Raw genomic sequence first — 26321 nt, 5'->3', positions numbered from 1 at the left:
GAAAAGTCATACTGTGCTACTTTCAAAAAAAGGGCAGTAAAGTAGCACTCTAAAGACTAACAAAATAAATTATTAGGTGAGTTCTCGTGGGTCTGTCCCAAGAAAGCTCACCTAATAAATTATTTTGTTAGTCTTTAAAGTGCTACTTTACTGCTTTTTTGTTTTGATAGTATATAGACTTGCATGGCTTTCTCTCTGTTACTGTGCTACTTTCAATGTGTCTGCAGCTCCTGAGGTGTGGCCCTCTGCCTGTTGCCAAAGCAGGCTGGAGAGCTGGGCTCAGAGAGACAGGGTTAAAAGCTGCGCAAGCTGTAGGGAAAAGCAGGCTCAGTGAGGTCTCAGCACACCAGGTGACAGCCCCTAGGGAGACTCAACTCATCACAGTATTATTTACATATGTACCTCATAGAAGTGGAAGGGACTCGAGAGGTCATTGAATCCAGTCCCCTTCTCCTCTTGGCAGGACCAAGCACCATCCCCAACGGATTTTTTTTTTTAATCTATTTGCCCCAGATCCTTAAATGGCCTCCTCAAGGATTAAACTCACAACCCCGGGTTTACAAGGCCAATGCTCGAACCACTGAGCTGCCAAAAAGAGCCAGATTCACAAAACAGAGGCCCTACTTATGTGGTTGACAGAGGCCATGATTTCCCCAGCCAACTGGCTGAGATACCACATATTCAGACAGACTGCAGAAAAACCCTGTAACTGCTGCTGCAGTTTTCCTTTGGCACCAGGAAACAATTGCTGCTGCCAACCCTGCTACCCATCACCACAACCCACTGTCACCCCAATACCTGAAGCACCTACCGCTGTATCACTCACTAATTAGCATTCCACTTTACAACATGCACCTATCTCAGAAAGCAGCCAAGTTTAGTGTAGCTCCTTGTTTTACCCCTGCCTGAATCAGGATACATAGCCCAAAGTATTACACCCACACTAGGTACCTATTTGTACCTCACTGAACAGCTAAAGAGGAGTTAATCACTCAACTAGCATTAAGAAGATGAAATACTTTCCAGGCTACTAGTTACTAAGGAGGATAGTAAAGAACATCTAGTAAAGATGACAAGTATCAGAGAGGTAGCCGTGTTAGTCTGTAGCTTCGAGAACAACAAGAAGTCTTGCAGCACCTTATAGACTAACAGATATTTTGGACTGTTAGTCTATAATATAGACTAACAGATGCATCTGATGAGGTGGGTCTTTGCCCACGAAAGCTTATGCTCCAAAATATCTGTTAGTCTATAAGGTGCCACAAGACTTCTTGTTGTTCTAGTAAAGATGAACATTTTAAAATCAGCAGGCCAAGATGACTTACCCCCAAGAATCTGAAAAGAGCAGACCGAGGAGATCTCTGACCCACTGTTAAACATTAATTGATTTTAATGTTTAATAGATCTTGGAATATGGAGGAATTTTCAAAAGACTGAAGAGTGCTACTGTTGTGTCACTGTTCAAAAAAAGCAACTGGTATACCTGAGGCAATTACAGTCCCATTAGCCTGACATCAGTCCCTAGGAAAACAATGGAAAATCTGATATGGGATTCAATTAAGAATTAAGGATAGCTTCTTAATTATTGCCAGTTAATATGCTTTTATGGAAAATAAGTCTTGTCAAATGTCACTTCCTGATGAGATGACAAGTTTGGTTGATAAAGCGCAACCATGCCTAATTAAAAATCAGCCGCAGGGTTTGAGACACTGAGGTTGTAGCACCTAGCTTTTCAGCACCTAGAAAAAAAAATTCACAGGACTAACACTGTAATTCACAAATCCTGAGTAAAGCACCTAGGCCAGGGGTCTGTAACCTGTCACTCCAGAACCGCGTGCAGCTCTTTAAGGACTTATTTGTGGCTCCCAATGTTTTAATTGCAAAGTAAAAGAAAATCCCAATAAACGGTGAACATCTTAAAGCCCAACAATGAACTCATATCTGAATAGCAAATGATGTTTTCTCAAAATGTTGGATAAATCTCCCTTTAATATGTGCAGTACATTGCAGGATATGATACTGTATCTATATTTTGATCGTGTTGCTAATAAAGTCTGAATTTTGAAAAGGAAAAGGAAGCTTGTGGCATTCCTGATGTGAAGGGCAACACACATTTTAAGAAAGAAAACTGAAATGAAATGTGAAGTAAAATGGGCATAATTAAAATAGGTTCAGGCGTGAAAGTCAGGAAGATAGTGGTACAAACAAACACTCACATAAAGTGTTAAGGAAATAGCCTAGTCTCCTCTGAGCTGCAACGCTTCAGTTTAGCTTTGGTTGTTGAAGTTAGAGTACCGCTGCTAGGTATTGTTGGCACCCTGTGATAAAAAAAAGTCAGACTAGATGACACAGTCATCCCTCTAACTTTAAACTCTACGACTGTACACAGAAGGCAGCTGTGGTTCTATTGATCTGGGGGCCTTCAGTAGTACCAAAGCCACTGGGTGAATGTCACCCTTCATGCTCAGAAAACTGTGACAGCAGGGAGGGAATCATTCTCCTACAAGGCAACCTATAGCCTTCAATTCTGAGTTTTAAAATCTGATTTATATTGGTAAAAAAAGGCCTTTAGCTAGGAAAAATCTGGGCACTTGAGGAATAAATCTTCTCGTGACCTCAAGATTCCAACACTTAGACTTTCTTGGGATCCTTCAATTACTGAGTCCCCCTGTGATGTATATTGGGCCTAATTTTGATCCACAAGCTACTAAATACCATCTATGCACATTGAAAAACTAGTGTGGAGCTCAGCATACAACTCAAAAAACTTTTCTCTTCCATCACTGCTTATTAATGTGCATATGGTATGGAGAAAGTCATTGCATAAAGAAGAGGTACACAGAGATGCATGAACACAATGACACCATGTAAAAAATGTACAGCACCAGATACAAGTAAATATAGACAGATAATACAATATTAATCTCGTGTTGAGCCTTGGAATCCAGTCTTCATATGAGAGAAAAAAAATACTAAAGCAGGCATGAAAGATCATATTAAACAACTAATATTTCAAAACCTCAAAGGGGAATGAAGGAATTGAAAAGTCAGTCACCACATTTAAGCAGAGCAAAAATAAGACTGTTTGTCCAAAGGGCCTGGTGGAGTCTTGAGATCCAGACATACTACCTGAAGCTGACAGATTATGCAGAGTGAATCACCATGCACAGGCTAATTTGTAAACCTCAGATTGAAAGATAGTTGACTGTAAATAGGGTAGGAATGACCAAAAAATTACTTTCTGCAAAATGATACTGCAGATATAAAATCTTCTGCTGCCGAGGAGCCCTAGTTGGAGTGTGGGTGAAGTAACTGACAGAAAAGTAAGTAAAAACTTTGACTATCCTTATCAGAGACAAACTAGCAAATACAAAAGATGCAATTATCCAACATCCCTCCTCAACCTCACCTCCTTTTTTATTTATTTAAAGTTTTAACTCAGTGCCACTGGATAGTTGCCATTACTCCTAACCTGGTTTTCCTGCCTTCATTTGAAGAATACTATAATAATGTTTCTTGTGTATAAGTCCAATTTAAAATATATATTACATATATTTAGAAAGCGTGATGAGCAGCTCCTGAAAGCTGCCTAGAATCTCTGTGGGAAAATACGTAATTTTTGTTCCATTTCATCTGCAGAGCAACAGCACACAGATTCTGAAATGCTGCAGAATATGGCAAAATGTTTCCAATAGTTGCTATTATTAATGGCTTTGAACCAAATATGAATCAGTAAAAGCACACATGCAGGAACAGGAGCCAGGAACTCCTGTGTTCTAACCCCAGCTTCATCTGTGAAGTAAACTTAATTTCTTTGCCTCAGTTTTCCCATTGGTTAAATGTAATTAGCTAACCCTTCAGGGAATATGAGGATTATTTTATGAGACAGATTCAGCCTAAATTTACACTAATTTCCTATGCTCTTCAAATAGTTTCAGGACAAGCATTTTAAAAACAATATGGACTTTATTTTCTGGCTAGCCTGTGTTGTAGGGCAGATGGAGCTGACTCAACCAGGCCATATAATTTTCTCCTTTGTTCCTCTTGTCATCATATTCTGCTAGTGACTCTCTTTCCATTCTTGAAATAACCCCAGATACTCAGAGCCTGATTACCACTGTGGCACTCCAGTTTTACATCACTGTAACTACTGAAAACAATGGAATGACAGAGTCAGTGATTCAGAACCACTGTTACGTCCTAATTAGAAATGGTTGGACAGTCTACTTTTCTAATCCTTCATAAACATAAAACACGGTGAAGCAGGATATCATGTCTCAGAAAAGCATGTCACTGGCTGCCTGCTTAGGGTAAACTAGCTCTACCCTGGCTTCCTCTCCTAGGCAAAGAGACAAAGACAGTCTGAGAACTCACTTCTTTGGGACAGATGTGAGGGCAGCCTCTCTCCTGACTTACTTATACAGTAAGTTACACCTACGTAAAAGTTAGCATAAAATTCTATTGTATGAGTCTGATAAAATGTTACATCCATTTCAAAGCGATAAAAAAGGACTATATTATGTTGGTTTGTTTTCTATTTAGGCCACATCTCACTGAGGACCTATATGGTATATCACTCAAAAGGTGTGAGAAATTCACACTCCTGAGCAATATAGTCACACAGAGATAGTGCTGTGTGGATGGGAGATGGGCTAATTGCACTGAAAGGAGCAACTTCCCACCAGCATAGCAGTGCCTTCACTCAAGTGCTATAGTGGTCCAGCTGGACCCATGCAAGGTTATACATGAAGAGAAGCCTGTACACAGAAAAGGCACCACAGCTTGGGGTGCCTTTCCCACCAGGCAACGCAAGCTGGAACTGCACAAAGGGCAGGAAAAAGAAGAATCCAGCCCTATCATGTCCCAGCATCCTTGGAGTCGATGGGTCCTCAGTTTGAAAAAAACGTGTCTATCTTTTCTCTACTGGGAAATACCTCATAAGTCTGTTCATATGGAAATATTTTTAAATCCAGAGGGTTTATTTAATAAAATGCTTTTTAAAAATAATCATTTGAAAACTGTATTTCCTATATAGCGGAGCTGTTCTTTCAACATCTGAAATGAACAGGTGACAGAATTGGGCCTTTCAAGGTATTACTAAGGCTGCATATAAGATTTCTAGGACCCAGGCCAAGAAATGGAAACAATGCCCCCTGCAGTAGTTCATGCCCCCTCCAACACACACCCCCTACCACTACCAAAGTCTCAGCCTTGTCATACACTACAGCACTTTGTTTCTTCCTCTCCCACAACCTTGGTGTTTTAATTCTCTTGGTCTCTGTCCTCCCTAACTGTGCTTCCACCTTTCTGGCCCTGCTCTTTGATCATGTTGTGCCATTCTGGATTTTGCCATAATTGGAGCTCTGTGACAGTGCAGAGAGTGAGTAGACGAGTCTGGTCATTTAGATGCTAATTAGTGGCCCAAGAGAAACTGATTGGAGGGTGTATGGGGGGAGGTTGTTATCTGATCAGGCTGGGTGGGGTAAAAATTGAGCTGTCCCCATGAGGTCAGGGCTGGTAAAATAGACAAGGAAGAAAGGAAGTGCAGGGGCAAAAAAAGGAGAAGGAACAGGACTAACTCAGTTTAATAATACAGGAGCTTCATAAAAGGGAGACCTTAGTGCCCCTCAGGTCCTGCTGGGAGGGCCTAAAGCTTGGTAAATATTGTAAAAAGACAGGCAGCTGTGGTGATATTGGTGAAGAGGAACTAAAACAAAAGTTTCACTGAGAGCACCCCAAGTGGAATCTCTGCAGTTTCTGCAGGGAAGCGGGCAGTGGTGAGGATTGGCCCGTTACACATAGGAACTTTTCCAGGATCATCACTACAACTGGGAGCACAGACAGAGATAGCTAGGGCAAAGGGCCAGCGTTTGTGTGACGGAGAAAACCCTACAATGGTTAGGAAGGCAATAAAAGGCAACACAGAAGATTATGCAATTGTTCCAGGAACCCTTCCAGGTGGAACAGCAGTCCCTCCTTGCATGGCAGGCTGAGCAGCAGCTAGATCTGCAAGAGTTTACAAAGCAAAAAGCACAAGAACATCAGCAACTGATATGGGGTATGGTGTGGCCCATGACCAGGAATGGTAGGAAAGTTGGCTGCAGGAAGTATTGGGCAGTTGGGAGGAGGGAGTTTGGAAGTATAAACCCAGAAAGGTGGGTAGAGACAGAAAGGCAAGAAATGGCTCAGGGGAAAAACAAGTGATGCATGGGCTGGGGCAGATATTGGCTGCTGATAAGGCCCCTGAGATGGAACCCAGAGTACAGGGCAGACCCAAGTTCTCCTACTAGCCACTGAGAAGTTACACAGATCTGGCAGACTGGATGGACTGTCACAGAATCACAGAATCATAGGGCTGGAAGGGAACCCAGGAGGTGATCTCGTCCAGCCCCTTGCTTCAAGCAGGATTAACCCCTACTAAGTCATCCCAGCCAGGATCTTGTCCAGCCGGGACTTAAAAACCTCAAGGGATGGAGAATCCACCACCTCTCTAGGCAACGCATTCCAGTGCCTCACCACCCGCCTGGTGAAGCAGTTTTTCCTAATACCTAACCTACACCTTTCCCTCTTCAGCTTCTGACCATTACTCCTTGTTCTGCCATCTGACACCACTGAAAACAGTTTCTCACCCTCCTCTTTAGAGCTCTCCTTCAGGAAGTTGAAGGCTGCTATTAAATCACCTCTAAGTCTTCTCTTGTGTAAACAAAACAAGCCCAAATCCCTCAGCCTATCCTCATAGGTCTTACGCTCCAGCCCCTTAATCATTTTTGTTGCCCTTCGCTGAACCTGCTCCAGCAAATCCACATCCTCTTTATACTGGGGGGCCCAAAACTGGACACAATATTCAGATGTGGACTCACCAGTGCCAAATAAAGAGGAATAACTACTTCTCTAGATCTGCTCAAAATGCTCCTCCTAATGCACCCTAGTATGCTGTTAGCTTTCTTGGCTACAAGGGCACACTGTTTACTCATACCCAGCCTTTCATCCACCATAACCCCTAGGTCCCTTTCCATTTTACTGCTGCTGAGCCAGTCAGTCCCCAGCCTGTAACTATGTTTGGGATTCTTCCGCCCCAGGTGCGGGACTCTACACTTCTCCTTGTTGAACCACATCAGATTTTTTTTGGCCCAATCCTCCAATTTATCCAGGTCCCTCTGGATTCTCTCTCTAGCCTCCAACGTATCTACCTCTCCCCCTAGTTTTGTGTCATCTGCAAACCTGCTGGTGGTACAATCCAGTCCCTCATCCAGGTCATTAGTAAAGATGTTGAATAACACCGGCCCCAGAACTGAGCCTTGCAGCGCTCTGCTTGAAACTGTCGGGGAGTAATTCATGGTACAAGGCTCTGATTCCCTGGAAGGGGCAAAAACACTCAGGCCATGTCTACACTTGCATTCCTCTTTTGAAAGAGGTATGCAAATATGGGAAATAAACATGCAAATTAGGTCCAGATTTACATATCTGGCACCTCATTTGCATATTCTTATTTGAAAAGAGCTTCTTTTGAAAGATGAAAACCAAAAGTAAACCCCATCTTTGAAAGAATCCTTCTTTCCATAAAGGTGCAACGCTTACCACTGGATGGTGCCACCTTTTGCTCATTCTGCATGGCTGATGCCCATTTGCTGAGGTGCTCCTCCCACACTGGGAAAGGTGGTTTTATTTCTTTTACTTCTCAGCCAGGACCAACCTTTAACATCTGAGTTACATAATAAATTTATTTTCAGAAATGTTTTAAGCAGGAAAACATAAAATTCCCTTAGTAGTGAGACACTACAACACTATTATATTTTTCTGCATTACCTATTATTATGATGTTCACTAACAGCAACAGTAATTTGGATATGGCTAAATTACACAGGTTTATTCATCTATTTAGATTATATAATATTAATTACAAAATTTGAAAATTGCATAACAACTCTCATACCAAATGATACTGCTCTTACTGTATCATGGAGCTGAACAGCACTCTACTTTGTTCAGAAACACACACCCCCCCTTACCACAAGTCCAACTTAATATAATATTGGCTTTTCATAGAATCAAAGACGTAAAGACTGCTAGGGCTGGAAGGGACCTCAGGAGGTCATCAAGTCCAGCCCCCTGTCCAAAGCAGAATCAACCCTAACTAAATGATCCCAGACAGAACTTTGTCAAGCCGGGACTTTAAAAACCTCTAGGGATGGAGATTCCACCATCTCTCTAGGTAATGCATTCCAGTGCTTCATCACCCTCCAGGTGAAATAGTTTTTTCCTAATATCCAACCTAAAACTCCTGCTTTGTAACTTGAGACCACTGCTCCTTGTTCTGCCATCCGTCACTACAGAGAACAGCCGCTCTCCATCCTCTTTAGAGCCCCCTTCAGGAAGTTGAAGGCTGCTATTACATTACCTCTCACTCTTCTCTTCTGCAAACTAAATGAGCCCAAATCCCTCAGGCTCTTCTCGTAGGTCATGTGCACCAACCCCCTAATCATTTTAATTGCCCTCTGCTGGACCCTCTCCAATGCATCTACATCCTTTCTATACAGGGGGGCCCTGAAATGGATGCAACATTCTGGATGTGGCCTCACCAGTGCCAAATAGAGGGGAATAATAGCTTCTCTAGATCTGCTGGAAATGCTCCTCCTAATGCACCCCAATATGCTATTAGCCTTCTTGGCTACAAGGGCACATTGTTGACTCATATTCAACCTCTCATCCAACTATCAACTACAATCAATCCCTAGGTCCTTTTCTGCTACACTGCTATTGAGCCAGTTGGTCCCCAGCCTGTAAAAATGCTTGGGATTCTTCCATCCCAAGTGCAGGACTCTGCACTTCTCCTGGTTGAACCTCAGATTTCTTTTGACCCAATCCTCCAATTTGTCTAGGTCACTCTGGACCCTATCCCTACCCTCCAACTATCTACCTGTCCCCCTCACTTAGTGTCATCTGCAAATCAACTGAGGGTTCAGTCCAGTCCCTCATCCAGGTCATTAATAAAAATGTCGAAGAATACCAGCCTTAGAACCAATCCTTGGGGCACTCCACTTGAAACTGACTACAAACCAGATATAGAGCTGTTGATCACTACCTGTGGGGCACAATCATCCAACCAGTTTTCTATCCACCTTACTGTCCATTTATCCAATCCATACTTCCTTAACTTGCAGGCAAGAATATTGTGAGATTGTATCAAAAGTTTTGCTAAAGTCAAGGTATATCATGTCCACCACCTTCCCCATACCCATAGAGCCACTTACCTCATCACAGAAGCTAATCAGATTGGTCAGGCAGGACTTGCCCTTGGTGAATCCATGTTGACTATTCCTGATCACTTTCCCCTCTTCCAAATGCTTTTTGAGGATCCCCTTCATGATTTTTCTGGGGACTGAGGTAAATCTGACTGGTCTAGAGTTCCCTGGACTTTTCTTTTCCTTTTTAAAGATGGGCACTATACTTGCCTTTCTCAAATCATCCTGGACCTCTCCTGATCTCCACGAGCTTTCAAAGATAATAATGGCGAAAGGCTCTGCAATGACATTTGCCAATTCCCTCAGTACCCTTGGCTACGTTAAATCCAGACCCACGGATTTGTGTATGTCTAGCTTTTCTATATAGTCTTTGACCTGTTCTTTTCCCACCAAGGGCTGCCAGCCTCTTTTCCATACTGTATTGCCTAGTGCAGTCGTCTGGGAGCTGACCTTGTCCATGAAGACAAAGGCACAAAAAAGAATTGAGTACTTCAGATTTCCCACATCATCTGCCACAAGATTACGTCCCTGATCCAATAAGGACCCCACACCGATAACCCTCTTACTGTTAACATGCCTATAAAAACCTTTCTTGTTACCCTTCACACTCCTTGCTAGCTGCAGTTCAACTTGCTGTTTGGCCTTCCTGATTATCCTCCTGTGTTCTCGAGCAATATATTTATACTCCTCCTCAGTCATCCATCCAAGTTTCCACTTCTTATACACGTCTTTTTTGAGTTTAAGATCGGCTAGGATTTCTCTGGTAAGCCAAGGCTGGTTGCCTATCATATTTGCTTTTCTTAGTACACATTGGGATAGTTTGTTCTTGTGCCTTCAATAAGGCTTCTTTAAAAAACTGCCAGTTCTCCTGGACTCCTTTGCCCTTCATACTAGCTTCCCAAGAGATCCTGCCCATCAGTTCTCTGAGGGAGTCAGAATCTGTTCTGAAATCCAGGGTCTGTATTTTATTGATCACCTTTCTTCCTTCCGCTGTAGTCAAAGACCTAGCTGAACCTCCATCCCCTTCTTGGGCTCGGCGTGCACCCCTTGGGCGTCAGGTCTTGTACCTTAATCTGTTACCATATGGAATTCTGCAGTTTCCCCCAATCCTAGACTGGCCCCTGGCCAACAGTACCATGGGGCTTACCAAAGAGAGTGTAGACCTGTTCATGTATCCCTTTTCGGAGACTGAGCAGTGGCGATCACAGTGAGCTGGTAGCATTCTTAAGCCAAAGTACGGTTTATTTTACTAATAGGAAGAACGCATTCAGAAGAAAAATTTTAAAACAATGAACTATTGGCAGGTTTAACTTCTTCAGACACCTCAGCAAGATACTAAGTATCAGTCTTGCTCTCCTGAAAAACTACCCCACTATCTTGAGAGTGTTTCCTTTTAAACCCACCTGTGGTTTGATCACCTATATTCACAGGCCTTTGCCTGTTCTGGTTCAAATTAGCTTTTTAGGTTAGCTGGAGAGGAGGCAAAGTCTCTAAAGCTAGTAGTCCTGGCACTGTCCCTTAGCAAATCTCAAATGGAGCAGTGCCAAATTCTGAGACATTCTTTCCTGTCCATTTTTGCTGATGTTCTGTAGCTGCACTAAACTAATAATTTTGAACCTCCTTAATCTGAGTGCCTGTGACCTAGGAACACCTGCATTTCAGATCCTAGCAGGGGACGAAGAAAACAGTTCTATGCGCTATTGCACCCCATCTCCCCCAGCTGGGGAACAGCAGCACAGTGAAGCACTTATCTGGAGGTTTTTCCTCCCCCACTCCCATAGCCACATGCGCCCCCAGAAGTGGCATGCCAAGTAAGCATCCCACCATCATATCCTTCATGCCCAGACCCTGCAATCCTCTCCCTCTCATGCAGCCTCACTCCGAGATCCCACCACCCCCAGCGTACTCCAGCTCCCTTCCAGACCTTGCACCTCCCATCCCAGCATACTCCTGCACCCTTTCTCCCTTCCACACCCGGCACTCCTGCCTTGCTTCAGCACCCTACCAATACCTTGCAAAATGTTTTTTTGTTTTTTTTACCTTCAAAACAAGAAGTAAATATACTGTCTGGCACAAATACAACATATAAACAAAAAAGATTTATGTCAGAGCACTGTAATGTAAAATTTTACAGTACTGTAGACCACCAAGGTACGTGCGTGTTGCGCTCCTCGCAATCCCCTGTGTAACTCAAACTTCATGCAAGTCGGGGGGAGATGTCCCAGCTCCTCTGGGCTTGCAGGAGACAGGAGTAGGTTGGTCAGTTTCCTGGCTCCCAGAGCGGCAGGGAGCTGGGAACCAGGCAGCAGCCTGGTCCCATCTCCCCACTGCTTGCAGGACATGAGAACTGACCAGTACATGGCTGATCAGTTTCCCCAGTTCCCACCAGTACAAGAAGAGCCAGGAATCAGGCTGCCCTTGGTTCCCATCTCCTGGCCGTTTGCACATGGCTGGTCAGTTTCCCGAGTCCTGCCAGCATAGGAGAGCTAGGAACGAAGCAGCAGCCTCTTCTGGGGCTGCTGCTGGGAAGCTGGACTGGGAGCCCAGCTGCTTCTCAGCCGCAGGGCAGTGGGGGAGCCCTATCCCTACCAGCCACAGTTCCTGTATCTGGGCCTGCTGGCTGAGCTCAACACTCCAGCCATGGGGCAGTGAGATCCATCCCGCTCCATAGATGGGGATCCCGTGGGCTGGGGCTGCTGGCTGGGCTCCACTCCCCAGCCAGCCCCCAACACAGGGTTGTGGGGTCCCCCTGCCCCCAGGCCAGGGATCCCGGGGCTGCAGGTGGCACTCTGTACATAGCCTGCTTTCAGCTGTGGCCCCCCCACCCCCTCTACAGCCCTTTAACAGGGGAAACCCCCCTTAACAGAGGGATCTCCTGCCCCTGCCCCTGCAGCAGCTGTTGGCATTCAGCCGGAGGATCCCACTGCTCTGCCAGCCCTCGTCCCCATTCAAGATAAACACATATCGAATGTACTTATCTCAGGGGATTACTGTATTGGTCTTCTGCTTAATTTCTTTACCTTCATCAAGATAAGTGTGGGAAACACCCATGGTCTGGAAAATTCCATAATCCGGCATAGCCTAGTTCCCAAATTTGCCATCTTAAAGAGGTTCAAGTGTATAGTCATACAGAAAAGACCTTGACAAACAGTATTCATAAACTACTACTGAGCAACTTCCAGTCCATCACAACTGTGACTATTATGTCAATCCGACTCCTAGAGATTTCAGTGCAAATCTCTCCTTTTACTTAATGGAAGTGGGATGAGTGCACATATGGCGTCTCTGGCTCACACATGCTCTGATTCTACACCTCATGAGACTTTGCTAAGAATTACTCATGTAAACAAGAGTTTACAGATTCAGGATGGCGACACCTACTCTCCTCAAGTACACATTTTTAAAGTCAATTTCTTAATGATGAAAAGGGAAATTTAAAGGTATTAGGCCAAAAGTGTTGTGTTATAAGAGACAAACTCTGCTCCCAGTCCTACTTCCCAAGTACAAACTCATAGCAATACCAACAAGCCCTTTCCCTGTGCTAAAACTGCACCCTCTTGTTTAATGTAGCAGTTGTTAATTGTGCCATTCATTTGTTGCTGTCTTAACATACTTAATGAAGGGACAAATACCAGTCACTAGCTATGCCTTGCATTTCTTTCCCACTCAAAACTGCAGTCGATGGGTATTTTGTGTGTGCAGAACTGAGCCCTTGATTTGTATTTGATCGGTACCATAAGACTCGGAAGTTGCCAAGGCAACCCTATTTCAACCCTCTGACTTTTTTGAGATGATAGACAACTCATCGTTCTATAAATACATGAGAACACTACTTGGGAGACAATCTTTCACAAACCTTGCTGTCCCCTAACTGAAAAAAATGTTTTTCTTCAAAGATGGGTAGGGATGGGGAAGGAGTTAGTCTGGATAAAGAGGGAAATGACACACACAGCTATATACGAGTAGAGAAAAAATGTCTTACAGTCATGGAGCAGTTTGCCTTTTGATCATTCAAATATAATAAAATTACATTTTTGTAAAACTTGACAAAAAATCCAGGTGAGGACTGCATCCAAACAGAAAAAAGGAAAATTGAAACAAATTTTCAGGCTGAAAAGCCAGTATTGGAACTAAAACAATTCTGTATAAAAGCTATACTGACACAACTTCTCTAATACATATTGTTTAGAAACACAATATAAATGAAATTTACCGCAGTGCAAAAAACCCACCACAAGGTCAATCATATCACTTAAACCCACCTTTATGTGCTTTCTTAGCCTCCAGTATGTTCCATTGGTCCTCTGCACTGGGATAAATGTCATCACACATGAATGCATAAAATTATGGCCCTTATTCTCTCCTGAGCACAGATTCCAATGGACCAGTAGAACAGGTAATCAACCTGACATGGTTATGTCTCCCTTTTCCTGGGGCAGGTATTATGCTTGATCCATGCCCAGAAGAGTTTGGAGCAACCCTTAATACTCTCTAAACTATGACAGCTGACAATGTTATTTGTCAGTAGAGGAGAGATGGGGTTCATTATGCTTCTGAGCTGCATCCCTGTCAAGACGCCTTCTCCTGCTCAACACATCCCTAGACAGGAAGCTGTAGTGGTGGCATGACCAGAAACCAGCTACGCATTTTCAGTGTGTGGTGGAAATTCTCTCATGCAGCAGGAATCCCCAGCTAGACATGGAACCAGATTCTCTCCTATGAACTACTAGGGTCTGGAAAACTGAGCCACAGGGCGGGGTCAGAATCTGACCCCTTTATGACCACAAATACAGTTGAATAGCTTTAGTTACGAAATGATACCACTTGAAGTATAGGGTGGAATGGATTTAAATATCCACTTTCCTTTGCCTTTGCTTTCCCCTTCACATGTGGTAGGGAGTGCCACAGTTATCACTTTCTTTCTTAACCATCAAAACAAAAAGCAGTCAAGTAGCACTTTAAAGACTAGCAAAATAGTTTATTAGGTGAGCTTTCGTGGGACAGACCCACTTCTTCAGACCATAGCCAGACCAGAACAGACTCAATGGTTTTCTGTGTCTTAAAAATATTGAGTCTGTTCTGGTCTGGCTATGGTCTGAAGAAGTGGATCTGTCTCACAAAAGCTCACCTAATAAACTATTTTGCTAGTCTTTAAAGTGCTACTTGACTGCTTTTTGTTTTGATAGTGTATAGACTAGCACGGTTTACTCTGTTTCTTAACCATGTCTTTAATTAGATCTAAATTCCACTGGCTCCCTTTGTTTTAAGCTGTACCTATTTACAGTGTGTTCATAAAAGAGCAAACAGCAAAAATACCACCAGGGGGCACGTATGCTAGTAACAAAGCTACTCAAGGCTTGTCACTTTACCCAGTGAGTTACATCAGTTCCAGATTAGAGGCAATTTTGCTTATTTTGCAGTGAGAAGCATGCTGAGATCTACACTACATTTCCTATTGGACTGTAATAAAAGCTTCCCATTTACTAGGATGCTTCACTTATTTTTGTAATCCCAAGAAAGAAATCCTTCCTGCCATCTTCTTTTACTTTTTCAGAATCATGTTTAAAGCATTTGGTTTGACTCTGTAGTTTGCTCTGGGCTTGGCTGCCATGGGCCTCTGATTTTCTGTGGCACTTCTAGCTGCTACTGTGATCTTGAAAATATTTTAGTATTTTACAGTTATGTTTTGAATGCTCAAAATAAAGCCCATTTCACTACAATACTAATGTTTGGCAGCCTTAATTTTCCCTTCCATCTTTGTCTTCTGCACTTGAAAATGCCCCAGTATACATTCTGATGAAAATCTACTGTGGATAGTACTATGTCTGCTTCTAGTGGTATAGAAAGTCCACTCTTCCTCCTCGTCTGGCACCCATACACACACTGTTGCATTTATATGTAACCCAGAGGCACCGAGATCACGTATGAGGGGGACTGAAGTCTCTCCTCTACAGCACTAGAGAAAGCCAGCTCCCCTTAGCTCAGTTGGTAGAGCAACAGGCTGTAGCCTCTATGGTCACAGGTTCAATCCCTCATGCCAGCAACTCAGGTCTGTCAGCAGCACAAATAGAAGCCTGCGTTCTGGTTTTATATTCTGTACAAATTTACATTAAGCATTGAACACAAAAGTACTTTGACAGAGGTAACAGGTTGTACAGGACAATAGCTATTACATCATAATCAGATCATCCCATTGCCTCAGCCAATCCCAATATATACCCTGCACTATGTGGACCATGAAGTCTGGAGTAAAGCTGAAGTGTAAGGAAGCTTTAAGGATACTTTGCACCATTCTAACGGCATTATGTGACCTTATCAAGGCTGAGAATATGGTCCCAGTGCTGTTAGCTTAGCATCTTTCAAAAGCAGTAAGCCTAAGTAACCTTAGAAAATAGTGTATTATTCTGAGAACAATTGCTGAACTTGCAATGTAATAAATTAATGAACTTAACAAGAAATTTCTAAAATACATCCTCAGTTGTTCACAGTCATACAGATCATTAAAGCAGGTGACTGATCCCTGTCTGAATGGAATAATTACTGCATTTAATCACAGTATGAAAAGACACGTAAATTAATTTTTATGTTAATTTTAGTCAAATAATGACATTATTCAGGAAGTGCCAGCAGTTAGGAAGAAAATCTTATTCCTCCTCACACTGAATAACAATGACATGATGCAACTAGCCTCTTAAACCTTCTGTTATCTAGGTCTTATGCTTTTTTGGCAAGGATTGTATTCCTTACTCCTCTCCTTTCTTCCATCTTTCTGTCAACTAGTTTTACTAACCATTAGGTTACTATAAATTACTTAAATTAGCAGTGTTGAATTATGAAAATAAATTATAATGATATCAAAGACACTAACCCCTCGGTGTTTGAATCTTTCATCTATATTCTTTCCTGCATCTCTTTCACACTGAGGGTCATTGTTGCCCTGTGTCACACATTTGGCTCTCCAATGTTGGGGATGGAGACATGAAATGACTGCAGAGCTAACCCTGGACTACTGGGAATGTGAAGGAAACCACTCTTCCTTCCCTTCATACATAAATTCCCTCTCCCCTTTCAAATCCTCTCTTACAACCCACCTTCTACTGGGATCCACAGTTCCATGCCATCCTTACACAAGCTAACTGAACAACATGTCACAGCCATGACTTATGTTGTGTGGAGCTGCACTGCACCAGGGGAAGCACTGGGGACATGCAGGGAGGCATTTGCTCCATTCAGTCCTGTACATGTGCCACAAGGTGCTCGCTCTATGCCGTCCCTCCTCCCTGTGCACCAGTCCTTCTCGACAAATGAGGTATCACCTCCTCTCCTCTAGGCTTCTCTCCGCCAGTTTTTCAGCCTCTTGCTCCCTAAGGTGCACAGACACTGTTACAGTGAAAAGGCCACAGAGCTGTGCATAGAGGGGAAAGGAATAATTTTGCGATACAGGGGTCATCATGATCTGACCCAAGATGTGCCGTGCCTTGCATTGTGGAAACCTCTCTTTTTTCCCCCCAACCTTGATTGAGACCAGAGTGTACCTACTGTACTGTATGCACTTCTTTGACCAGGCACCATGGGCCAGGTCATCAGCCAGTGGAAAACAGCATAGCTCTGTTGTAGCCAATGAAGCTTTGCGGACTTACACGAGCTAAGCAATTGGCCCATTTTTGCTTATGGGGCTTTGTTATGAACGTGAGTTGCAAAGGAAAGCCTAAACTTACCTGGAGACCTAGGAAAGGGTTAAGCTAACTTGCCTCTGAGGGAGGTTTGGAGGAAAGTGAGGAAGAGCAAAAAGGAGTGAGGGGGAAAATTCAAACCTGAAACTGAATCACAGCAGCATCCTTCCTTTATTAGGAAGCAGGGAAACAGAAAAAGTGGGGAAGCAATGAGCTATTCCAGAACAGATCCCCTGGGCTCATCTGGAATTGAGAGAGTAGGAAAAACTTTAGGTAGTCACGTAAGGTTTACTGTTTTCATTGTTTGGAAATTACATCTGAGCTGGGTTTTTGTTCCTTTTGTTCTCTTCTGTAATCAAGAATCTGACCCACGAAAAAATCCCTGTGTTCTGATTTAATTCATGTTTTTTGAAGCCATGTACAATGTTTGCAAAGACAGTCTTGTTTTTCATTATTAAAGGGTTTATTCTTCTTTATTAAAAAGCATTGGTTGATCCTTGGCATCCTATGGGAGCTTAAAACTATCTGCCTGGTCGCAGACTAGTTACCAGTGTAGCCTATAAGGATATGTTAGCCTATATAATGTATTTTATTCTTGTAGCCTAAGCCTATATTATATATATTATTTGCTATTTCCATCTACCTTTCATTGTTTTATTCCATTTTAGCAGTAATGAAAGAGGCTTACAGGGATCATACACAGCAAGACATTACCTTGCGCTAGGTAGGTGTGGATGTCTGGGCAATTCTAGACAGATATATATAAGGGGGAGCGCATCTGCATTCCCAGACTTTAGTTTAGCTTGTAGATGACATTTTTATCTTGTCTGGTGCCATGATGGCTCTGTCGGATCAACCATCCTGTTTATTGCAAAGCGGAGACCAAGGTCATCAAGAGCTGTTAGGTGGTATCTTGGCCCAAATGCCCATTTTTTGCAGTTGTTAATGAGTCTGCAATATCTTTTGCAAATTTAAAGGGGGGTGCTAGTTCCGTTCCCCAAACAGGTATGTGTACCCTCAAAATCTTAGGGTGTGGAAGTCTAGTTTTGGCTCTGAAAGGGTGGGCTGAAGTGACATAGGAAAACCTATAACACTCAGGACCAATTGGCCGTGGGGAAGTCTTTTTCAGTTCTCTCTGTTAGGGTTAAAAAAAAATCTTATTAATACTAGTTTCTCTCTAAAGTCTTCTCTGCTCTAACACTGTCTCGCCTCTCACCACTAAAGAAGTAAAGCAGTTCTTCAATTTCTCAAGTCCACCAGGAAGGAGTGCAAGTATGGTGTTATTCTAGGTATAATTTGTATTTATATACAGTTTTTATGTAACTAATCCAGGTGGATTAATCTGTATATAACCAAAACCTCAGATATTTGATTGTAAACGCCATTATTAAATATAATAAATCCTGTGCTACTATTATATCAGTGTTCATGTGATTGCTGCAGGTCCTGTGATCTATCTCCAGATAAGCATTCTTATAGATCCTCATGGCTGTGGTTGGGGGTGAAGGGAGATTCTTAGGTCAGATTGGCGAGCTGTTACCCAAAACAACAGTCCTACCCTAGTACCCAATTCCTGGACAACACCAGAGAGCACACAGCAACCTGCACAGGCTTTTTGGTGGGGTGCTCTTGCATTTCTTTCCAACCCCTTGGGAAAAGGAGGTTGAGGATTTTGCCCTCAAGGTGCAGATTCCAAATGATTTCTTTCCTGCAAAAGGAAATTTTGTACATTTGTTGGTGGTAGCAACTGACTGATTTCAGGGGAAAAAAAAATCCGAAGAACCTTCCTGTCTCTGGGAACTGCACAGACAGGGTCTAGCAGTGTTTTATTTGGCTAGCTGCCCCCATGACCTACACTAGACATGCCAGGGTGGGGAAACAGCTGTGACAGGTTTTTAAAAATGTTAGGTAATACATCATGTTTTTACAACAACATATTTGGGAGAGAGAAGATGTCATCCCAAAAGATGGAAGTACCCTGCTTTAATGCAAAGGAGGTCTTCTTGTGTTGTGAGCACCACTGGGAGAAGAGCTGGGCTCTGCTAAAAGATTTTCTAGCCGTGTCCAGGATTTTCATATCCTCACTCCACCTTTAATTACTATTACCTAGTTAATATATGTTAAAAGGAAAAGCAGAACAAGCCACTCACCATGAAGCAATCAATCAGGCTGGCTCATTTTGTTGCAGAGTTTCTTATTCAATAATAAACAAACATCAGAGTTTCCATGACTTTTCTAATTAATGTTTACCGTAGGCTCCTTTGTAGTCAATTTATTCTAATCGAAGAATTTAGTCCATTTTCAAAATATTAATAATTTTCCTTAAGAATGACAAAAGTTACCAAAAGGCTCACCATCTTTTTCCCATTCTATTCCTACTTCCTGTTATGGGTTACTTAATATCTGAAATTTATTCATAAGCAGTTTTTCCCCTTACTTTACCCACTGATAATGCAAGAGAAGTCCCAAGGACAATGTTGTGCATCAGAAATAGGTAATGAATGCTCTGTGTCTAGACACAGACAATACCATTCCTCTTCTCTCAGTTCCACCATCTGGAAACAGTTTTGACAGTAACCTGAATAATTATATAATATCCACTTCTGTTACATTAAGAAAGAAACTTAATTAGCCTTGTCTAAACAGAGAACATAATAAACTTAGAAATCCTGCTAAGATCTATGTAGATATTAAAATAACATTTGGTGGAGGGGTTAATGGTGAGCACATCCAAGAACTATTTCTCTTTCTTCCCAGGAAGAAGGGATAATGTAATAAACCAATAAGCCATATAGGTTTCACTCACATGGTGGAGCTTCTCCCAGTAATCGGGTTCTTTATCCATTTTTCTTAGGCTTGGTGGAATGTACCAAAAACAAATGTTTGCATACTCTGGCTGCGTAAGAATAGAAAATGGCTGCTTATTTATCTCACACTTACGTCACATCATATTCATTATAGCAGGTAAAAAAGTTCTAATACTGTGAAAAATTTCAATGAAAATGTTTGAGCTCTAGAAATGTTTCATCAAAAATAAAATTTCATCAATAACAAAAAAATTCACACAGATTTTGTTTCAGAAAACCCTATTATTCAAGAAAAAAAACTTTGCTATGGAAATTTTTTGACCATCTGGTACTCATACTGAACAACAATGGACCTGATGCCAGAATTCCAGCCTCTCCATTTAGTAAGAGTCCCAGACTCCTTGGGATGATGCGCATGTGGCTGTAATCAAGAAACAGTCTCTCCAAATTCCTGAACATGACTCAGGAACAGACAAAGATTTCACTTCGCCATGCTCCAGAGTGTCTCTCTCTCTCAGGTTTTATGCTCAATTCAGAGCTGTCTGTGAGTCTTCCAGCAACAAGAATGCCCATTCACAGTTTAAAGATTAACAAAATGATGTATTAGGTGATGAACTTTTGTGGGACAGACCCACTCCCATGAAAGCTCATCACCTAATAAAACATTTTGTTAGTCTTTAAGGTGCTACATGACTGTTTGTTTGTTTTTTTCCATTTTGTTAGAATACAGACTAACATGTCTACCTCTCTGTCACCATTCACAGTTTGCTAGAATTCAAGTGTTTCATACTTATGCAGCTTCTGCATACAGAACTCTCTGATTTTCCCAACAGACTACTAAAAGAATCAACCCAGCCTTTTCTGGGACAAATGAAGGACATATCTCACCATCTAAAAAACCAGTTACTGCATCCCAGTCCTGTTCAAATGTTCAAAAAATACCACACCTCCTTAATTATGGCCTGCCATGTCTTCGTAATTCAGTGCTCTACATGAGGAGGATAAGGAATGGAGAGCAATACAACATACCTCCCCCATACTAAATCCTACTAAAGCCACAATTCCCATTGATGCTGGCTGAAAACAAAGGAACACAGGTTGGGATAGGGAGGAAGACGGCTAAATCACACCATCATTCTACCTCAACACAAACACTGCTGATAGCCCCAGACCTCTTCCCAAGCGAGCGGAGACTTCCTACACTGTGCCACATTCTTTCATGAAAGGGCACTGGGAACCATTCATGTTTGCTGCTTCACTTTGAAACAGCACTTGGTGCATTCTTTGATCAGCAGGGAGACTATCATCAGCAGGAAGAGATCAGCAGACCTGCCACCTACCGCCAAAGAATGAAATGAAGTTCAGATCTAGAAAGCTCGTATTTCTTTGATAGGAATGGGGTCAAGCCATGGAAGAACTCTTTCCTCCTGAGCTGAAGCGCTAATTGACTAAAATGGAGCTGTGATCTCAAGCTGTTGCAGGACAAACGGTGCACGCAACCACAGGGCTTCTCTCTCGTTCATCACATGCAGCTGTGCCTCAGTTTCCCTTCATTCATTAGATAAGTTAATCCTCTGGGTATGTGAAGGAAAAAGAAAACACATACTGGCTTCACTAAGCCATGTGTCTCAACAATTCCAGTCTGTCCCTCAGGGGCCTGAGCACTTACTCCTTCATGCCACAAGTGGGGAGACAGCTTTTCTCCTGCCTTATCTAGAAGTCCCATCCTAGGGCCTCTAAACCATAAGCAGTTGCCCAGTCCCACCTTTACACTCTTTTCCCCAGGTAGTTTCATTAATGGGTTTTCCTCCACAAACCTAGGCCCCCTGAGGAGGTGAGCAGGAGGACAGGGAGTAGGGAGCAAAAATGATGGCTGCCTTGGGGCCCAGTGATTTAAAAGGACTCCCAGTCACTGCTACATCAGCAGCTGAGGCCCTGGGCACTTTAAATCCCCACTGGAGCCCTGGGCTGCACTATAGGGCTGACTAGGGGAGACTATACCCAACCCTGTCCCTTCTGACCAAGGCCCAATCACTTTCAGAGGCCTGCAGCAGGCCCACCTTGCCCAGGGCCTGGCACAAACCCAAACCTTCACCCCTGGTGCAGGACTGACTTCTGGGTCACTGGCAGCCTTTTCCCAAATGGGCAACTTATACCTCCCTTAGAGCTCTTATTTTACTGCATGCCCACAGACCTCTTCCCATCCCTTTCTCCTTCTCACAGCCCCTCCTGGGCTACTTTCTGCAAGTTCGATGCATGCTCCTGACACTTCCTCACTGAAGGGGCTCACCATCTGCTACTGCTGACTCTTCTATGGTTTTCACGCTGTAGAGGAACTCACATTAGATCTGACCTCTTTTCTGAGCATCTCAGTAACGGAGAAAAGGAGAGCTCTTTTAAATCCCTGCCTTCCCTTTCCCAGCCTAAAGTGCTGCTGAATTGTTTACAATTCCTACCAGTTCTTCTAGACTTCAAACTCCAGAGCACCTTGCCAAACAGATGTAAGACAATCCATAAAACCTTCTTAGCACCTTTTGTTACCCAGGCTAATCCCCACCTCTGCGCATTCTAAATTAGCAGAAATTTACTGTGAGAAAAATATTTTCGGTTTCTTTCCACTTCCAATCCAATTCTGATTGTTATGGCATTCACAGCAGAAACAAACAAATATAAACTATTTAAATTTCAAACAGCTAACTTCTGGTCTTTTAATTCTCTTTCTACACCGCTTATCTTCATATGTCTGCTTTCCCCTTCTGCCTCCTACCCTCTCTTTCTTCTCCTATGCCTCTCCCATTCAGTGACTCCCCACCTTCCTGTCTACTTTCTTCTTGCTGCTCTTTACTTACTTACACAAACACATTCTGAAGATTCCTCTAGACTCCCCTTCATGATAACCCCCAGGTGCAGATTTCATTGGCTGAACGATGAGCAGGGGCAGGGGGAGGCGCTTAGGCCCCTGCTACTCAGCACTTTCTCTGCAAACAGGATTTTCATCAATTTACTTTGCTGTCATGTAAATGGGATGTGAGTTAACAGTAGAGCAGGTTGAAAAGTGCCAGTTCAGCTCTGGAAATTTGGGAGCAGAGTCCAAAATGTCGGGAGCAGGGAGGAGGAAGGTTTGTTTGTTTGTTTTTAAATGAAGGAGAGTCCACCTTCAGGACACAAGTTTTAACTTAAAATTGCCAACCATGTCTAGCTCTTAGCCATTTTCCTCTAGCATGGGTTGTACTTTTAGAAACCCTACCCATTGCCAGACAAGGGGATTACTCAAGCCATTCGCCCCAATGCCTATGCAACCTCAGAAAACAAGGGAAAATGGACTGATTGTGAGAAATGCAGACAATTTTATGTGTTTAAACACATCTGTGCCTCAGCAATATACCAGATTTATTTACATATGCACCCAAAACACAGAGCAGCATTTAACAAAGATACAAACTCAGTTCTATAATCACTTACCTCTAACAGAAGCTGGAATCCCTCTCTCTTCTTAATTTCACCTACTAGGTATCTGCAATTGAACATATAATGTTTACAAGATGTAAAAAAAAACAAAAAAAAACCATTGGATATGCAGGTAGCAAAAAATTGTCTTGAACAGATCTAGACTTTTTTTAAGATTAGTGAAGCTTTAAAATAGTTTCCACCTGCTGTGAAAATACAGCAGTTAATGGCATAACCAAACTCCTGAAAATAAGCAAAGACTGGAGCCAAGTGCTGAGTGATGGCACAAGGCCAAGTGCGGGCAAAATACGGCCCATGGGCCACATCCAGCCCACCAAGCCACTGAGTCTGGCCTACACCCCAGTAGGAGCCTCAGTCAGGCCCCCTGCCAGCCGTCCCCATACATCACTCAGAAAAGCCAGCTGCAGAGCCGTGTGTGTTGGTGAATGATGTGAGCCTGGGGCAAGAGAGGAGAGAGTGCATGTGCTGCCCCTACTCTCAGTACAATCTCGCAGCTCCTATTGGTCAGCTTTCAGCAGACTTCCGGCCAATGAGAGCTGCCTGTTTGAAGAACAGGCAAATGTGCAAAGTACCCTTTTCCCTCATCTCCTCGGGCTCTCAGCATTCAAACCACATGCCCCATTGGTAGACCAATATCTGCCCGCTTTCAATGAGGGCAACAATTGGGCCTCTCTCTGTTAGAAGTGCAAGCTGCATTGAACCACCAATATAGCTTCCTCTTCTAATACCAGGGGCTCATTTAGACTAAAAAAGCTGCAACGGGACAGCTACATGGATGCAACTGTGTTGCTGTAGTGCTTAGTGGAGATGAGACCTATGTTGCCAGCGTAGGTACTTCACCACTCCAAGAGATGGTAGTTGTGTTAATGGGAGAAGCCCTTCTGTTGACACAGAGCTGTCTACACTGGGAATTAAATCAGTATAACTACATCGCTCAGAGGTATGGATTTTCCACATGCCTGAATAACATTGTTATAGCAACTTAAGTTGCTAGCCAAGACCAAGCCTAAGCTGTTCACCATTAATAACTTATTCTGTTCCTCAGGTGAAAGCTCTGCGCTGCCATCTCACTTCTCTGCCTCCTTCTGGCATTTGTCTCAATCTTGCCACTGCCACCGGCTCTCAATCTTGCCTGTTCTTTAGCAGCATTTCCCGGTGCACTGAGTCTCTCTGAGCAACCCCCAGTATCTTCATGCTTCCACTTTTACACAACAATCCATGCTGTCTCTGATGCACTATAATCTCTGAGCATTCACCAATCACAGCACGCTAAAAGAAACATTTCTTCTCTCCTTTCATCAGCAGCAGAAACACACTAAATGTAAACAGATCTGAACCAAAGTCCTGGATACCAAAATACCCCAACACAATAAAGAAATATCTGGATCTTGCCCCAAATGTTATAGCAGACAGAGATCTCTACAGAATTCTAAACCAAAACAGGTGGATCTTATTCCATCTGATCATCATAAGATCCAAAGTTTGCTGCTCAGTTCCATCTCCTGTCATAAAAGGTACAATTAGAGCTGCGTGTGAAAGACACAAGTTCAGTTTTTCAAAGGATTTCAAAGTTTGACTTTATTGCAACTTATAATGAAAACTGAAAATTTTCAAATTCCCCACAAAGGAAAACTCAAAAATAAATTGCTTTGGGTCCATCAAAACATAGAAATCAAAACTTTGCAACACTGGCTATTTAATATTGTAATATAAATTTAAAGAAAAGAACAGTCATTTAAAAAATCTAAACATTGTATTCCAAATATGTTGAAATGAGACATCTTGCTTTTGGCTGAACATTTTTTCCCACATTTTTCTTCTGAAATGAAATAGCGGTACAATCAACCTAATTTTGTGGCATATTTTGAATTTCCTGCGTGCCATGGGGTTCTCAGGCACCTGCCCTGCTTGCCATGTCATAACACCGGCACAAAAGATGTGAACCTCTAACCCACCCCGTGACCACAAGGTTGATAAGCATTGATCTACAGAGTCTGCTTAATATTATAGAATGTACCATCTCCATTTAGCTTATGTACACATAACATCACAAACAATTTTCTAAAAAATGAAAAAAAATCATTACTAGTATTACAAAGCATTAAAACATAACTCCCTTTATTTACAGCATACACAAACCATTACTTCGAAAAAAGAGTATCTGGTTTTAAAAGTGATCATTTTAAGTTGTAACAACAGCAACACTAATGGTGGTGGTAACAACAACAACAACAGGTAATATGCAAAAAGAACAGTGCATATCGCAGCCGTAGGGACACCAACACACACTTATAATAGCTGGAAAAAATCTGACAGTTTGTTTTAGATGAGAGTCTTTCTTCATCATGCAACTATGGTGTTGTTTCATCAACAATGGATCAGTGGGATCACCGGTACTGGGCTGCTGCTCCAAGCTCTGAAGGAAAGCATTGGCAGCTGAAGAAGAAGTTAGTGCGAGGGGTTTCTGCTACTGAAGCATCACAGTGAGAAATCTGTTCCATTAATCCTCTCTCGGCAGAATCTTCAGCTTCATCATCACTGTCAGCCTGTAGTACAGTCTGTATAATTTTGGCATCATACAGTAATAGATAGCTGAAGTCACTGGCATCCTTTTCAAGCCAATCTGCAACATCATCTTTGTCAACTTCTATGAAGCCAGGAAGTCCGTGGAGAATATTTTAAAAAATGCACTGGTTTCTTCCTCAGCTGCCAGTGCTGCTGTTGCAGATACAAGTTAACTGTTCTGAGAATTAGATATAAAATCAGGCCACAGATTTTACCATGGTGTTTGTAAGGTTGACCTCTGGATGTCTTTCCCATGGTTCTGTAACCCCATATATAGCATATTTGATATTGATATTTTTCAGCACTGCAACATATTGCCTTCAGACTCAGTTGCTTTATCAGGCATCATATGTCAATTAAGAACATCCTGTTTATTGTGTTTTTAGACTTTCCAGAACAGCATGGGCCATAGGCTACACAAGAGATGTTACATTTGGAGGGAGGGGGAAGGGGAAAAAAACCAACAGAAAACATCAGATGATCAGGTCATCTTGAGATGTCAATCTTCCGTCATCAAGGTGAGCAGGTGTGTTGTCCAACAATAAGATGGCTTTTGGTGGGACGTT

At 42.6% G+C, this 26321-nt stretch overlaps 1 protein-coding gene across 1 annotated transcript in view; it reads right to left on the bottom strand.

Annotated features, from left to right (window-relative positions):
• The window catches only part of GADL1 (glutamate decarboxylase like 1), a 76902-nt gene that overhangs the window by 21059 nt on the left and 29522 nt on the right, over positions 1 to 26321 (bottom strand). Inside the window, exons 9-10 of the mRNA XM_074986126.1 lie at positions 23185 to 23236; positions 19722 to 19811 (exon numbers count right to left, since the gene is read on the bottom strand). Coding sequence (XP_074842227.1) covers positions 19722 to 19811; positions 23185 to 23236 — 142 coding nt within the window. The remainder of the gene's footprint in view (positions 1 to 19721; positions 19812 to 23184; positions 23237 to 26321) is intronic.

The sequence above is a fragment of the Carettochelys insculpta genome, chromosome 2 (genome assembly GCF_033958435.1).
Source record: "Carettochelys insculpta isolate YL-2023 chromosome 2, ASM3395843v1, whole genome shotgun sequence".
Classification (NCBI taxonomy): Eukaryota; Metazoa; Chordata; order Testudines; family Carettochelyidae; genus Carettochelys; species Carettochelys insculpta.
The sequence above is the reverse complement of the archived record's forward strand: the minus strand, read 5'-3'. Positions and strand labels throughout refer to the sequence as shown.